The sequence below is a fragment of the Rhipicephalus sanguineus genome, chromosome 8 (assembly GCF_013339695.2).
Source record: "Rhipicephalus sanguineus isolate Rsan-2018 chromosome 8, BIME_Rsan_1.4, whole genome shotgun sequence".
Lineage (NCBI taxonomy): Eukaryota > Metazoa > Arthropoda > Arachnida > Ixodida > Ixodidae > Rhipicephalus > Rhipicephalus sanguineus.
In genome coordinates, this window is record NC_051183.1 from 149,841,919 (window position 1) to 149,856,612 (window position 14,694).

A 14,694-nucleotide genomic window follows, 5' to 3' on the forward strand; every position below is an offset into this window, starting at 1 on the left:
ACATGGATGACGTCTTCGTCGGATGCCACTTGTCACGATTGAATTTTACGGTCCAAAGAAGCCTTCTTTTCGGGTATCTTCGGAGACGATACAGCTTCCAGCATTCTTGGAATGATAGGTGCAGTGCGGCACGCAACACCCGGCCGTGGTGACGATAGCGAGGGCATAAAACTGGAGGGAAACGAGCACCAACCTAAGAAACAAGTGACCCGGGGAGGAGTCAAAATGGCGGCCACGCTGCCATCAAAGCCGAGGAGATGGCACCTGCCCTTTAAAAATCTGACCCCACTCTAAGCGGGAGCACGACGCATCGCGGCAATCTAGTTCCGTCCTCCTCGCGCCGTCGTCTTCCATCCTACGGTGTGCGCGCTCCGCGTTCGCTTTCATTCGTCCTCGTTAGGCCTATGGGTAATGTATGACTATCTTGTATCTTATATGACTACACGAGAGGACAAGCCGTCCATATGTCTTCGTACGAGATTACTGGATACGTGCCATCTGTATCACATGACGCATTAAAGAAGAAAGTGACGCTTTAATAAATTTATTCAGCTCGGACACGCCCACAGTTTCCTTAGTGCTAGCTTGACCGTTCAAGTCTCGTGATGAAAGAAAAACTTAAAGGATCGGTTGTACATTCGGCTATAACGACTCGACGGCGAAGGCCTTCTTCTTTTTCTTTTTTCATCAGTCGATGGATTGGTCCTCCCCAACACCCCTCCGAAAGCTTTCTGCAGCTAACGTGGTTGTGGACTACCTCCAGGCTCGGAGGCATTGAAAGATGTCTGCTGTCATGATGACTCCATATTTGACGTTATGATGACTACATATTTGAAGTCATCACGCCATGATGATTTTATGCATCGCTCTTGTTGATGCCGACGGTGAATTTTCGCGTTTGATGAGGCGTTTAGGGCTTTCGCCTTAGAAAGTAATTGCTACACTATATCACAAGAGCTCTTGCTCAAGTGTCTACGCTTAAGCTTTTGAAGTCCAGCCATCATCTACAAAAGTATTTTCTACCACCAGGTTTCTTTCTTTTATTTCAGAAGACATGGTCTGATCCTTGTGGTTTTTGACAAATTAGACCGTCAGTCCCCCATGGCAAGCGGAAACCGCATCGCTCCTAAAAGGTTTAAGAGAGGCCCTGAATAATAGACAGCCCCTTTCCCTCGCCCTCCCCCCTAAACAAAAAAAGTTTAAGGCAGCTTTGAACTAGTCGTGCCTATCGTGTAGGGACAGTGAAGCCCGGCGGCCTTCCTTATTTCTATTTATTTCTCTGTCTATATTCCTCACTTTCTTTTTTTCTCTCTGTTTTTCTCATTTTTTGTCTCTATGTATTTATTCATTTCCCTCTCGGTCGTACTTTCTATCTTCTTTTTTCTGCATTTCAACCCTTTTTCTTTCGCTCTCTGTTCCTTTCTTTCTCTTGATTGTGTCTGTCTATTTTTGCTTTCTTTGTCTTTCTGTCTTGCACTGTTTTTTCTATCTCTTTTTTGTGTCTCTTTCTTGCAATCTCGTTCCTCTATGTTTTTTTAACTCATTTCGCTTCGTTCCCTTTATGTCTCTCTCTCTCTTTTTCTTGCTCTGCATCTCTTTCTCTCCTTATTTGACTCTATCTCTTTCTCTCTCCCTCTGCTCCTTCTCTCGTCTATTCAACTTATTGCATGCCACGCCGGACACATCGACGCTGCGGGAGAGCATTCGCCGGGCGCGTGAGTCCGGCGAGCGAAGCAGAAGATGAAGAGGAGGACGAAGAGAGCTTGCGTTGGAAGCTGTTTTTGCACACGCCTTTAAGTCGAACCTCGAGTTTAAACAGTTCCGTTGTCAATACAGGCGAACATGCACGAGATATTGCTACAAACACTACAGAAATAAGACAAGTACGTCAACATATGTGCACTATAATAAACAGTTCATTCTCACGAGCGAGACAGTGAGGACGTACAAATTGAGAATTTAAATTTGGAACTAGCATTAACTTTTTAGAAAACACTTCCAATTTACTAAATTTATTGTCACACAAATAAAAGCGGTTAGTATACAAATATATCATGCAACAACTCCAGGAAGGCTCTGAAGTCTCGCAAATGAGTCCGTTATTATTGGTCCTGCTTCGCCAAACAGGTCATCCCTTAGCGAACACAGATGTGGTTCAGCTCATCGGCCTTTTCCAATGGGGATCTCGACGCCGATGCCCACAGAGCCTTGCGGCCTGCCTTTGTACGTCTTGCCGTCAATGCGTGTCGCACCGTGTGCAACTCCACCAGAGGCCACCACTCGTGTGCCGCCCCTGCTACGATACAGGTCGTACTCGCCGTGCACAGAACCACCCACATTGAAGTTGCGATGGTTGCGGCCTCCGCCAGACGCCTCCACGTTAAAGCGGTGCTGTAAAAAGGTGTTATAAACAGTCTTCCTCCAACAGACAGGCAAAGAGAAGGCACGTTTATGTAGTGAACAGGCTATATAATTCGGCAGAACAATTTTGCAGACGAAAGTGAAGTATGTAAACTATGAAACAAACGTATTTACATCGTTACCGCAGAAGAACAAAAGAATAATCCAACTGTGATGAGAAAGTTGGCGAGGAAAACAACACAATTAAAACTGCAATTGTAAGCACTGGGTTAGACAAGTTAGTGTTCTTAATTGCGTTTTACAGTCACGGAACCTTTCACAAGCATCATCTCGTCAACAGGTGTCTGATAAGGGCAGCCTGAATTCCTGACATTTATCTGATGATTGTGGTAGCATCGAGGGCCCCTCACTGACGTGAGATGGTATGATTAATCGGTTCGTTACGATATAAATGTTTGCAGTGGCTGCTATTGCAATGATTGACAAAGAAATTAAGCTTGAGAGCCGACGCACTCTGATATCAAAGTAAAAAGACGCACTGCAGCATATCAAACTCAAGAGCATGTTGATAATAATTTTCCGTAGCTTATTTTTACTTACAAATGAAAGTTAATGACGTTTTTGGCAATGTTCATTTAGGAGCAAATCAGATTTCTTGGTAATGTGCTCTTCTATGCCATTATTGCAGTAATGGGTGATTTTTAACCAGGATTGTTGATGCAAATATGTGAAAATATAAAATATGACAATACTGGAATGATATTGCGGGACCGTTTCGCAGAAGCTCTGATCTTCGATAACAGTGTAGTATCTGGGGACGGACGCAGTAACCAGGCAAAACCAACGTAAAGTAAAAATAGAATTATGCAGGCACAAGTAGGAGTCCCAACGTACGCTATACGGTAATGCTTTAAAAGTTGGGTTCGTTGTGAGCAGCCCTCTACATTTAGCCTGTTGCGTATTCTTTCCTATTATTTATGGATCAAAGGCACAAACATGCTTGAAAGGTTCAAGGTTAAAGTTTCTATGTACTTCGGATGACAATATTTGTGTACCCTACGCCCTAGGAAGCTCGAGTTCCTGTAAAGCTTGGAGTCCAAGGGTTCGTGAACCAGCACATTTTTTAAAGCGCAACTTCGAGTTGACATTCACTGCATAGTAGTACATATTTCCCATGTGTTTCATGTGGAGCTCAGCGTATTCAGCGCATGGTAAAAGGATTACGTTGCAAACACATCTGTTATGGAAGTAGCCTGACAGTCATCGCAATCATCCTCTGCCTATATTATGTTTTCTTGGAGAAAAAAAAAACCGCTGTGCAAAACGGCACAAGGACAGACAGATGCTCGGGACAGGCGCCAGTCCCGTGCGCCTGTCTGCCCTTGTGCCGTTTTGCACTGCGATTTTTCCTTCAAGAAGCCATTAGCCATCCAGCTCAAGAAAACGTTATAAATTAATAGAAGGGCTTAATTGTGCGTCCTTATCACCGCGAAATTTTCATTGTCAGGCGGTGCTTCATTCTAGCAACCACAAGTCAGCAAAACGACTTGCTCCCTTAGTACCCTTCGACGCGAACACCACCTCTCCCCCTTACCCTCCACCCCTTTCTTTTTTTTTTCGCGGACTATTCATCTTTCCTTTTGACACACCCATTTCGGCACCCCGGCTCCGCACTCTTCCCCACACCCAGCCCCGTTTTTTGCAGTTGCCGTGTCCTTCTGCTTTGTTCGGCTTTGAGGAGAGGGCACGGAGCACATACCCACACGCGCTAAGGAAAGTAGATGCAGCTTCGAAGAAGACAGGTGCGCTCGAAACGCTGTCTCCAGACCCCTCTTTACGAATTCTTCATGTACTCTGCATGTGATTCTTGCCCCACACGTGTTACCTTAAAATGTGAAATCTAGAAAATACTCTTCAGCAGCACAAAGGCGAAGGTATTTCTACATTCGTTATGATATTAAGTGTGCATACATAGCCGTTCTTCAAGCACTACACATTCCGTGAAATGGAGCTCTCACAAAAGAGCGAAACAAATCTGCCACTTACTCGTGGAGCAGGGGGTTGAAAGTTGAAGTTGAACCGTCTCCTCTGTAACAAATGAAATAGATCACTGTTGGTACCTTTTCTTAAGTGTCTGACAGCACCCGCGGGGAAAATTGGCGGTGAAGACATACAATGTGAACAAAGTGATAGGTAGTAGTTATTCACCGGTTCGTTAAGAAATTCGGTGTTTACCGTGTGAATACGATGACATGGTTATGATGTAGCCCATGATGAAAGATGTCGTATTAATTTCGACGAAATGTCTTTACGTATGTGTAAATCTAAGCGAATGAGCGTTTTCACATTTTTTTTCTTTTATCGGAATGGGCTATAGCCGAGTTGCGCATCAAAGTTTCGCGTATAATATATTAGCGCCACAATGGGGTTTCTTGGCAACTTTGTCCGGTAATTCATGATTTTATTATGTATAGATTTAGAAACTATGCTGATTTAGAAACTATGCTATAGCTGTGTGCGAAAACGAGAAAGAAGAGTGCACAAGGTGATGGGGTGTAGTTCCCCTATCGATAGCTAGAGCCATTTCTTTACCCTACTAAAAGAAGCATCCTGTTTTTCAAATATCTAAGCGTTGTCAGATTGCGTTGACAAATTGCACAGTTTGCCGGTATTAGCCTGCGACCGACGGTGCAGATAATAATCAAAACTTATAGCAATAGCATCACTTTGCTGATGACATAAAAGAAGGAAGAAAAGAGGGATGTATGAATCATGGGAGCAAATGGACCAGCTATGCATTACCCCTGAAATGGCTGATAAGGTGCTCGCAAAATTTATCCTGACTACGATGTAGGGAGAAGCTGTTCGCAATATCGTCCCACAAGCGTATGGTTCGCGAAAGTGACGTGAAGTTAAAGGCATTAGTGTTGCCGTAGACGCGGGTGTAGCTGAAGTCGTTAAGTAATCTGTGAGACAAATCAGAGGGACGTTGCAATTGCGCTAGTGGTGACGGAAAGGCATGGGTATATTTGGGAAAGGGAGAAAAAAGGGCAATGTCTCGACGAGTTGTTAATGGATGGAGTGAAAGTTCGAGCTTTTATTGGGTTACACTGGACTTGTTATATAATTTCGCTAGACAAAACGACAAGCATGTTCTGTCCTAGATCGCTTCTATCTTGTTGGCTGGCAGCAACCTTATGATTAGTCCTGCAGATGGATGACCGGATGGATGACGCGTACTCTGTTTGGGGTCCCACAAATGGTGCTCGATTGCTGATCCGAAAGTGACGGGATAGAATCCCGACCGCAGCGACCCCGCTTCGATGGAGGCGAAATGCTAGAGGCCCGTGTACTTAGATTTAGGAGCCCTTGAAAGAACAACACTTGGTAGAAATTTCCGGAGCCTTCCACTACGACGTCTCTCATAATCATATCGTGGTTTTGGGACGTAACTTTCCAAAATTATTATTATTAGAGAAAAAGAAGCATATAATCTGCAGACAACCACGCGTAATATATTCCATGGTACATTTCACATCACAAAAAAAGCAAAAGAAAAAATCAAAGGCAGATAAATTACCAACCAAGTACAGCAACGAATGTTTACGAAGTAAAATGCGAGATTCATGCTCACGTGAACCAAAATCTTTTAAGCAACATCTCATATGAGCGTGTCCATTTTATTACACGAGGTTGACGGCGGCAGAAGTTTTGCTTGCATGTCCATTCGAAATACCGACTGGAAGCTTACGCTGCACATGGATGACGTCTTCGTCGGATGCCACTTGTCACGATTGAATTTTACGGTCCAAAGAAGCCTTCTTTTCGGGTATCTTCGGAGACGATACAGCTTCCAGCATTCTTGGAATGATAGGTGCAGTGCGGCACGCAACACCCGGCCGTGGTGACGATAGCGAGGGCATAAAACTGGAGGGAAACGAGCACCAACCTAAGAAACAAGTGACCCGGGGAGGAGTCAAAATGGCGGCCACGCTGCCATCAAAGCCGAGGAGATGGCACCTGCCCTTTAAAAATCTGACCCCACTCTAAGCGGGAGCACGACGCATCGCGGCAATCTAGTTCCGTCCTCCTCGCGCCGTCGTCTTCCATCCTACGGTGTGCGCGCTCCGCGTTCGCTTTCATTCGTCCTCGTTAGGCCTATGGGTAATGTATGACTATCTTGTATCTTATATGACTACACGAGAGGACAAGCCGTCCATATGTCTTCGTACGAGATTACTGGATACGTGCCATCTGTATCACATGACGCATTAAAGAAGAAAGTGACGCTTTAATAAATTTATTCAGCTCGGACACGCCCACAGTTTCCTTAGTGCTAGCTTGACCGTTCAAGTCTCGTGATGAAAGAAAAACTTAAAGGATCGGTTGTACATTCGGCTATAACGACTCGACGGCGAAGGCCTTCTTCTTTTTCTTTTTTCATCAGTCGATGGATTGGTCCTCCCCAACACCCCTCCGAAAGCTTTCTGCAGCTAACGTGGTTGTGGACTACCTCCAGGCTCGGAGGCATTGAAAGATGTCTGCTGTCATGATGACTCCATATTTGACGTCATGATGACTACATATTTGAATTCATCACGCCATGATGATTTTATGCATCGCTCTTGTGGACGCCGACGGTCAATTTTCGCGTTTCATGAGGTATTTAGGGCTTTCGCCTTAGAAAGTAATTGCTACACTATATCACAAGAGCTCTTGCTCAAGTGTCTACGCTTAAGCTTTAGAAGTCCAGCCATCATCTACAAAAGTATTTTCTACCACCAGGTTTCTTTCTTTTATTTCAGAAGACATGGTCTGATCCTTGTGGTTTTGACAAATTAGACCGTCAGTCCCCCATGGCAAGCGGAAACCGCATCGCTCCTAAAAGGTTTAAGAGAGGCCCTGAATAATAGACAGCCCCTTTCCCTCGCCCTCCCCCCTAAACAAAAAAAGTTTAAGGCAGCTTTGAACTAGTCGTGCCTATCGTGTAGGGACAGTGAAGCCCGGCGGCCTTCCTTATTTCTATTTATTTCTCTGTCTATATTCCTCACTTTTTTCTCTCTGTTTTTCTCATTTTTTGTCTCTATGTATTTATTCATTTCCCTCTCGGTCGAACTTTCTATCTTCTTTTTTTTTGCATTTCTACCCTGTTTCTTTCGCTCCCTATTTCTTTCTTTCTCTTTGATTGTGTCTGTCTATTTTTTGCTTTCTTTGTCTTTCTGTCTTGCACTGTTTTTTCTATCTCTTTTTTGTGTCTCTTTCTTGCAATCTCGTTCCTCTATGTTTTTTTAACTCATTTCGCTTCGTTCCCTTTATGTCTCTCTCTCTCTCTTTCTTGCTCTGCATCTCTTTCTCTCCTTATTTGACTCTATCTCTTTCTCTCTTCCTCTGCTCCTTCTCTCGTCTATTCAACTTATTGCATGCCACGCCGGACACATCGGCGCAGCGGGAGAACATTCGGCGGGCACGTGAGTCCGGCGAGCGAAGCAGAAGATGAAGAGGAGGACGAAGAGAGCTTGCGTTGGAAGCTGTTTTTGCACACGCCTTTAAGTCGAACCTCGAGTTTAAACAGTTCCGTTGTCAATACAGGCGAACATGCACGAGATATTGCTACAAACACTACAGAAATAAGACAAGTACGTCAACATATGTGCACTATAATAAACAGTTCATTCTCACGAGCGAGACAGTGAGGACGTACAAATTGAGAATTTAAATTTGGAACTAGCATTAACTTTTTAGAAAACACTTCCAATTTACTAAATTTATTGTCACACAAATAAAAGCGGTTAGTATACAAATATATCATGCAACAACTCCAGGAAGGCTCTGAAGTCTCGCAAATGAGTCCGTTATTATTGGACTTGCTTCGCCAACAGGTCATCCCTTAGCGAACACAGATGTGGTTCAGCTCATCGGCCTTTTCCAATGGGGATCTCGACGCCGATGCCCACAGAGCCTTGCGGCCTGCCTTTGTACGTCTTGCCGTCAATGCGTGTCGCACCGTGTGCAACTCCACCAGAGGCCACCACTCGTGTGCCGCCCCTGCTACGATACAGGTCGTACTCGCCGTGCACAGAACCACCCACATTGAAGTTGCGATGGTTGCGGCCTCCGCCAGACGCCTCCACGTTAAAGCGGTGCTGTAAAAAGGTGTTATAAACAGTCTTCCTCCAACAGACAGGCAAAGAGAAGGCACGTTTATGTAGTGAACAGGCTATATAATTCGGCAGAACAATTTTGCAGACGAAAGTGAAGTATGTAAACTATGAAACAAACGTATTTACATCGTTACCGCAGAAGAACAAAAGAATAATCCAACTGTGATGAGAAAGTTGGCGAGGAAAACAACACAATTAAAACTGCAATTGTAAGCACTGGGTTAGACAAGTTAGTGTTCTTAATTGCGTTTTACAGTCACGGAACCTTTCACAAGCATCATCTCGTCAACAGGTGTCTGATAAGGGCAGCCTGAATTCCTGACATTTATCTGATGATTGTGGTAGCATCGAGGGCCCCTCACTGACGTGAGATGGTATGATTAATCGGTTCGTTACGATATAAATGTTTGCAGTGGCTGCTATTGCAATGATTGACAAAGAAATTAAGCTTGAGAGCCGACGCACTCTGATATCAAAGTAAAAAGACGCACTGCAGCATATCAAACTCAAGAGCATGTTGATAATAATTTTCCGTAGCTTATTTTACTTACAAATGAAAGTTAATGACGTTTTTGGCAATGTTCATTTAGGAGCAAATCAGATTTCTTGGTAATGTGCTCTTCTATGCCATTATTGCAGTAATGGGTGATTTTTAACCAGGATTGTTGATGCAAATATGTGAAAATATAAAATATGACAATACTGGAATGATATTGCGGGACCGTTTCGCAGAAGCTCTGATCTTCGATAACAGTGTAGTATCTGGGGACGGACGCAGTAACCAGGCAAAACCAACGTAAAGTAAAAATAGAATTATGCAGGCACAAGTAGGAGTCCCAACGTACGCTATACGGTAATGCTTTAAAAGTTGGGTTCGTTGTGAGCAGCCCTCTACATTTAGCCTGTTGCGTATTCTTTCCTATTATTTATGGATCAAAGGCACAAACATGCTTGAAAGGTTCAAGGTTAAAGTTTCTATGTACTTCGGATGACAATATTTGTGTACCCTACGCCCTAGGAAGCTCGAGTTCCTGTAAAGCTTGGAGTCCAAGGGTTCGTGAACCAGCACATTTTTTAAAGCGCAACTTCGAGTTGACATTCACTGCATAGTAAGTACATATTTACCATGTGTTTCATGTGGAGCTCAGCGTATTCAGCGCATGGTAAAAGGATTACGTTGCAAACACATCTGTTATGGAAGTAGCCTGACAGTCATCGCAATCATCCTCTGCCTATATTATGTTTTCTTGGAGAAAAAAAAACCGCTGTGCAAAACGGCACAAGGACAGAGTGATGCTCGGGACAGGCGCCAGTCCCGTGCGCCTGTCTGCCCTTGTGCCGTTTTGCACTGCGATTTTTCCTTCAAGAAGCCATTAGCCATCCAGCTCAAGAAAACGTTATAAATTAATAGAAGGGCTTAATTGTGCGTCCTTATCACCGCGAAATTTTCATTGTCAGGCGGTGCTTCATTCTAGCAACCACAAGTCAGCAAAACGACTTGCTCCCTTAGTACCCTTCGACGCGAACACCACCTCTCCCCCTTACCCTCCACCCCTTTCTTTTTTTTTTCGCGGACTATTCATCTTTCCTTTTGACACACCCATTTCGGCACCCCGGCTCCGCACTCTTCCCCACACCCAGCCCCGTTTTTGCAGTTGCCGTGTCCTTCTGCTTTGTTCGGCTTTGAGGAGAGGGCACGGAGCACATACCCACACGCGCTAAGGAAAGTAGATGCAGCTTCGAAGAAGACAGGTGCGCTCGAAACGCTGTCTCCAGACCCCTCTTTACGAATTCTTCATGTACTCTGCATGTGATTCTTGCCCCACACGTGTTACCTTAAAATGTGAAATCTAGAAAATACTCTTCAGCAGCACAAAGGCGAAGGTATTTCTACATTCGTTATGATATTAAGTGTGCATACATAGCCGTTCTTCAAGCACTACACATTCCGTGAAATGGAGCTCTCACAAAAGAGCGAAACAAATCTGCCACTTACTCGTGGAGCAGGGGGTTGAAAGTTGAAGTTGAACCGTCTCCTCTGTAACAAATGAAATAGATCACTGTTGGTACCTTTTCTTAAGTGTCTGACAGCACCCGCGGGGAAAATTGGCGGTGAAGACATACAATGTGAACAAAGTGATAGGTAGTAGTTATTCACCGGTTCGTTAAGAAATTCGGTGTTTACCGTGTGAATACGATGACATGGTTATGATGTAGCCCATGATGAAAGATGTCGTATTAATTTCGACGAAATGTCTTTACTTATGTGTAAATCTAAGCGAATGAGCGTTTTCACATTTTTTTTCTTTTATCGGAATGGGCTATAGCCGAGTTGCGCATCAAAGTTTCGCGTATAATATATTAGCGCCACAATGGGGTTTCTTGGCAACTTTGTCCGGTAATTCATGATTTTATTATGTATAGATTTAGAAACTATGCTGATTTAGAAACTATGCTATAGCTGTGTGCGAAAACGAGAAAGAAGAGTGCACAAGGTGATGGGGTGTAGTTCCCCTATCGATAGCTAGAGCCATTTCTTTACCCTACTAAAAGAAGCATCCTGTTTTTCAAATATCTAAGCGTTGTCAGATTGAACAGAGATTCTTTTAAGAATGCACCGATTAGGTGAAGCAGCACTGGCATTTAGCGTTTTCGATATTTCGTTATTTATCCTCAAGACTGTGTGACGTATGTATTAGACACATCAGTGTACATGAAGGAAATCATCAGTGTTTCATGTGAATTACGCCTGTAGTGGTAACGTAAGCAGTGTTATACGAAACAGATCCCTTTTTCTTAATGCAGTGTACACGTAGTGTCTATTATCAGCATGCTCGAATAATGAGATGATACTTACTTGAGCACTGGCAACAGCAAGAACTGGAAGCAAAAAATATAAACATTGTTACCACAACCACAAGGAGTGGTCACAAAAATGTGAACAGTGCCTAGAACCTAATAATTGAACATGGCAATGACCTGTGAGAGCGAATAGCAGAGCGATGATCACAGCGCGAGTCATGGCAAGTAGCGAGGTTCTGTCCTGAAGCCCGAGGAACACAGAACGCGAATGCTCCTCCATCGGGGCCGGCTAGTTTATATAGGAGGCATGTGTGTCCATCATTCCCTGAGCGTTAGCTTTAGCCAGGGGCGTATCCGATGCTCTGGCAATCGTCTGCATATGTTCATCGCCGGAAAACCCGCCTTACACAGCCACATGAAAACAAAAGGTCCGGACGTCAACCCGGAAGAACTTGTAGAAAAGCTCCTTAAAATGTATCCAATGTCAGCGAGGAGCGGCCCAGCGGTCTGTTCGCACTCATGCTAGGTTTTTCCCAATCCGTTTCCTCGAGGTAGATTTGCTCGACTTACCAGCTCTTCTGGACACCACTAGCTTTAGCTTTCTGGTTCGCAACTATCAGTGAGTTTCAAAGCGTGGTGCAAGTCAAAGTTGTAGTCGGGACTCGGGAGCCGTGCTGGAATGTTCTCTGCTTACGAGGTTTGTTGGGTGCGTGCACGTGTGTCCAGAGGGAATCCCATGTCGCAACGAGAGGGGCACGAACCGCCGACGCGCTTCCCCGCTTCGTGTTCCCACGTCGCTCATCGGCAACCGGAAGAGCGGTGTCGGTTACACCGTGATAAAGGGCACCCGTTAACAGCGTCAGCGGCGCTGGGGCGCTTGTAGGGGCAAGACCAGTGGGCTTGCTTGATCGACGTGAACAGTGCGTGAAGCAGACAAGGACGAGTAACCGACGAGGACTAGCGCTGACTTCCAACTGAAACCGCGAAAAGACATAAGGAAAAGCAACCGGAGTATGTCTAAGTTATTTGACCGGATGAATTAAGGTAATCTATTTCTTTGTCAGTAAGAGCTATTGAAGGTTTGCTGATGCAATTGCCTTTAGCGATTGCTGCAGCTTCAATGATGATGCGCGTGCTACCTGACGATGCCTAGCTAAAATATGTGCGTTATCGAATGCTGGAGCACACCCGCATTGTCTTCAGTGGACTGCAAGAACACCTTCTGTCCCTCTGCGTACCTTTTGTTTATGCTCCTGCAAACGTACATAAAGACACCTGCCCGTGTGGCCGATATAAGTCTATCCGCATGAAAGTGGTACGCAACGCACAACGCTACCAGAACAGTGAACGAATTTATACTTGTGGTTACTTTTGCATGAGCTTTCTTCCCGTTTTATATGGTTGGTCGTGACGCTCAGCTCAGACAGCTTGTGCGGTGCCGAAAATAGGTCTGAGATACCCGCCTTCTCACCTATCTTTTTGAGCTTGTGAGAAATGGCATGTTTATACGGGATAGTCCTCGTCGCTAGTCCTCGCCGGTTACTCGTCCTTGTGTGTTTCACGGGCTGTTCACGTCGCCATAGAATATCAACTAGTGCGGTCACACACCGTGTTTCAGTTCACTGCTCGAAGCATTTGATATGCACTAATGTGCCATATGCGCCACCCGGAGAAGCCGAAACAGTTCTGGTTCAGCTTTTTTCGTTCGCCTGCAGACATGGTAATTTAGTTATGATTACAGCCAGAAACATGGGGCAAAACATTTTGCGGGGTGGGGGGGATGTATTCAACCATACGTATGTCGTGCGTGCGTGTGTATGCGTGCGTGTATATATACACAAGGAAAATAAAAATTTTCAGGACGTTTTCAAACCCACTAACCCCCCCCCCCTTCCTGGCTACGGCCCTGGTTACAGCATCTTAATTTTTTATATATTTACAATGCGAATCGTCCTCCGGTGAAATAATCTCATGAGTACCTCTGGCATTCCTGCTAGCTCAACATACGTATACAATAGTATTGTGTCATTCGGAATCCGCTACAATGAGAAAGACGCAAGAATTAGGCGACCTTTTTGCGTTCTTACCATCCATCGATGATTACCTTTCCAGATGTCTCGATGATTTAATTAGAGAAATAATTGGAAATAATTCCACATGGTAGTACATTTTGCTTTTTGCTCAGTACAGAAAAGACGTTCGACCGCGTGTATGTGTTGAATCCGATCAACTTATGGGTTGAGGACTTTCTTGCCATTTGCATGAAGATAGATTTGGGAAAGTTATATGCCAGAAAAGTGAAAAAAATGCTCCCTTTCTGAAGTGTGGAGGAACTGAGTCCTTAGCAAAAGTACGTAAATTATTCGTTCAGACCTGAACATCAGGAGAGCGTAAACCGATGGGGCTATGAAAGCGGCGATTGAGTTTGCTCGATGACGCTCTCGAAGCAACTACTTCCCTTATTGGCGCCTGATGGCGGCGCCGCTGTTTTGTATTTTGACAGCTCAGCTTCATTTATGCCGGTATTTGGATGGAATGCATTACACCGCAAACACTTGCACCTTCAGCGTTTTGTACGTCTGTCAAGACCTTGCTCACAGGACAACCATAGTGCCTTGCATGGTGGTCAATCGTTTGACCTACCTCGTTAGAAACGGCCCTCTAATTCACATACGACCCTAACGACTACATTGAGCTATATTTGAACAAACGCTCGTTCCTAACTGTAATCTTTGGCGATAAGGGCGCGGTCGCTAAGTCGGCGGACACTAGCAAACGGCTCGTAAACCCGTCACCGCTTCGTGCTATGTCCACTGATACGAGAAACTGCACGAAAACCACTTCTCTCCCTGGAGCGGTCGTATTCCCATACACCAGTGTTCTGTAGTTACGCGAGATCGGACCAAGAAGAGTTAGCTGCTAACCTTATTTCGTATAACATTACGACATGTTGCTATCGCATTCACTGCTTAGCCTTTTCGGTGAAACAGATTTTTTTCCAAAATTCAAGGACAAAAGTTTCTCCTTACAATTTTTTCAATCTATGCCCGCCGCCCCCCCCCCCCCCCCCCGCGTCACACTTTTTGGGACCGGCGCACAGGTCTACCGCAGATCGGGCCGCGAGCCAATAAGTTACAGGTGGTGTTGCCTAAACATGTAATCGACAGCAAGGCGTTTTAAGTGGCAAATATATTAGTTTTGTTGGCGCATGCTTCGCTAAAGATTATACTTTAACCTACGGTAATTTCTTGTAAACAATGTGCTCACAGCGATAACAGTTGAGCGATGAACATTTGTTCGGCAGTGGTAGAATGTACCTATTTATTCTGCAAATACAATGGGGATCATCAAGAGCGTTTCGTAGCAGATA

General features: G+C 44.7%; 1 protein-coding gene across 3 annotated transcripts; it reads right to left on the minus strand.

Annotated features, from left to right (window-relative positions):
• Nucleotides 1–1,979: 1,979 nt before the first annotated feature.
• On the minus strand, nucleotides 1,980–11,907 carry LOC119402400 (uncharacterized). Of its 3 annotated transcripts, none has more exons than XM_049418624.1 (4): nucleotides 11,502–11,903; nucleotides 11,380–11,402; nucleotides 4,408–4,449; nucleotides 1,980–2,391 (listed from the first exon to the last, which is right to left on the minus strand). In XM_049418624.1, exons 1-4 carry the CDS (start codon nucleotides 11,602–11,604, stop codon nucleotides 2,161–2,163), a joined length of 399 nt encoding a protein of 132 aa, XP_049274581.1. In that variant the 5' UTR covers nucleotides 11,605–11,903; the 3' UTR covers nucleotides 1,980–2,160. The 3 variants fall into 3 exon arrangements, with proteins under 3 accessions (XP_049274581.1, XP_049274580.1, XP_037525469.1); XM_049418623.1 differs by lacking the exon at nucleotides 4,408–4,449 and adding an exon at nucleotides 10,519–10,560; XM_037669541.2 differs by lacking the exons at nucleotides 1,980–2,391; nucleotides 4,408–4,449 and adding exons at nucleotides 8,240–8,504; nucleotides 10,519–10,560 and having other exon boundaries at nucleotides 11,502–11,907.
• Nucleotides 11,908–14,694: the final 2,787 nt, after the last annotated feature.

What these genes read in the sequence shown, in the direction of transcription:
- LOC119402400 (XM_049418624.1), bottom strand. Translation starts at nt 11,604, where the DNA reads ATGGAGGAGCATTCGCGTTCTGTGTTCCTCGGGCTTCAGGACAGAACC. An exon ending in TCTGCTATTCGCTCTCACAG is followed by an intron (nt 11,403 to 11,501) that starts GTCATTGCCATG and finishes TTTTGCTTCCAG; the next exon opens with TTCTTGCTGTTGCCAGTGCT. An exon ending in TTCAACCCCCTGCTCCACGA is followed by an intron (nt 2,392 to 4,407) that starts GTAAGTGGCAGA and finishes ACCTTTTTACAG; the next exon opens with CACCGCTTTAACGTGGAGGC.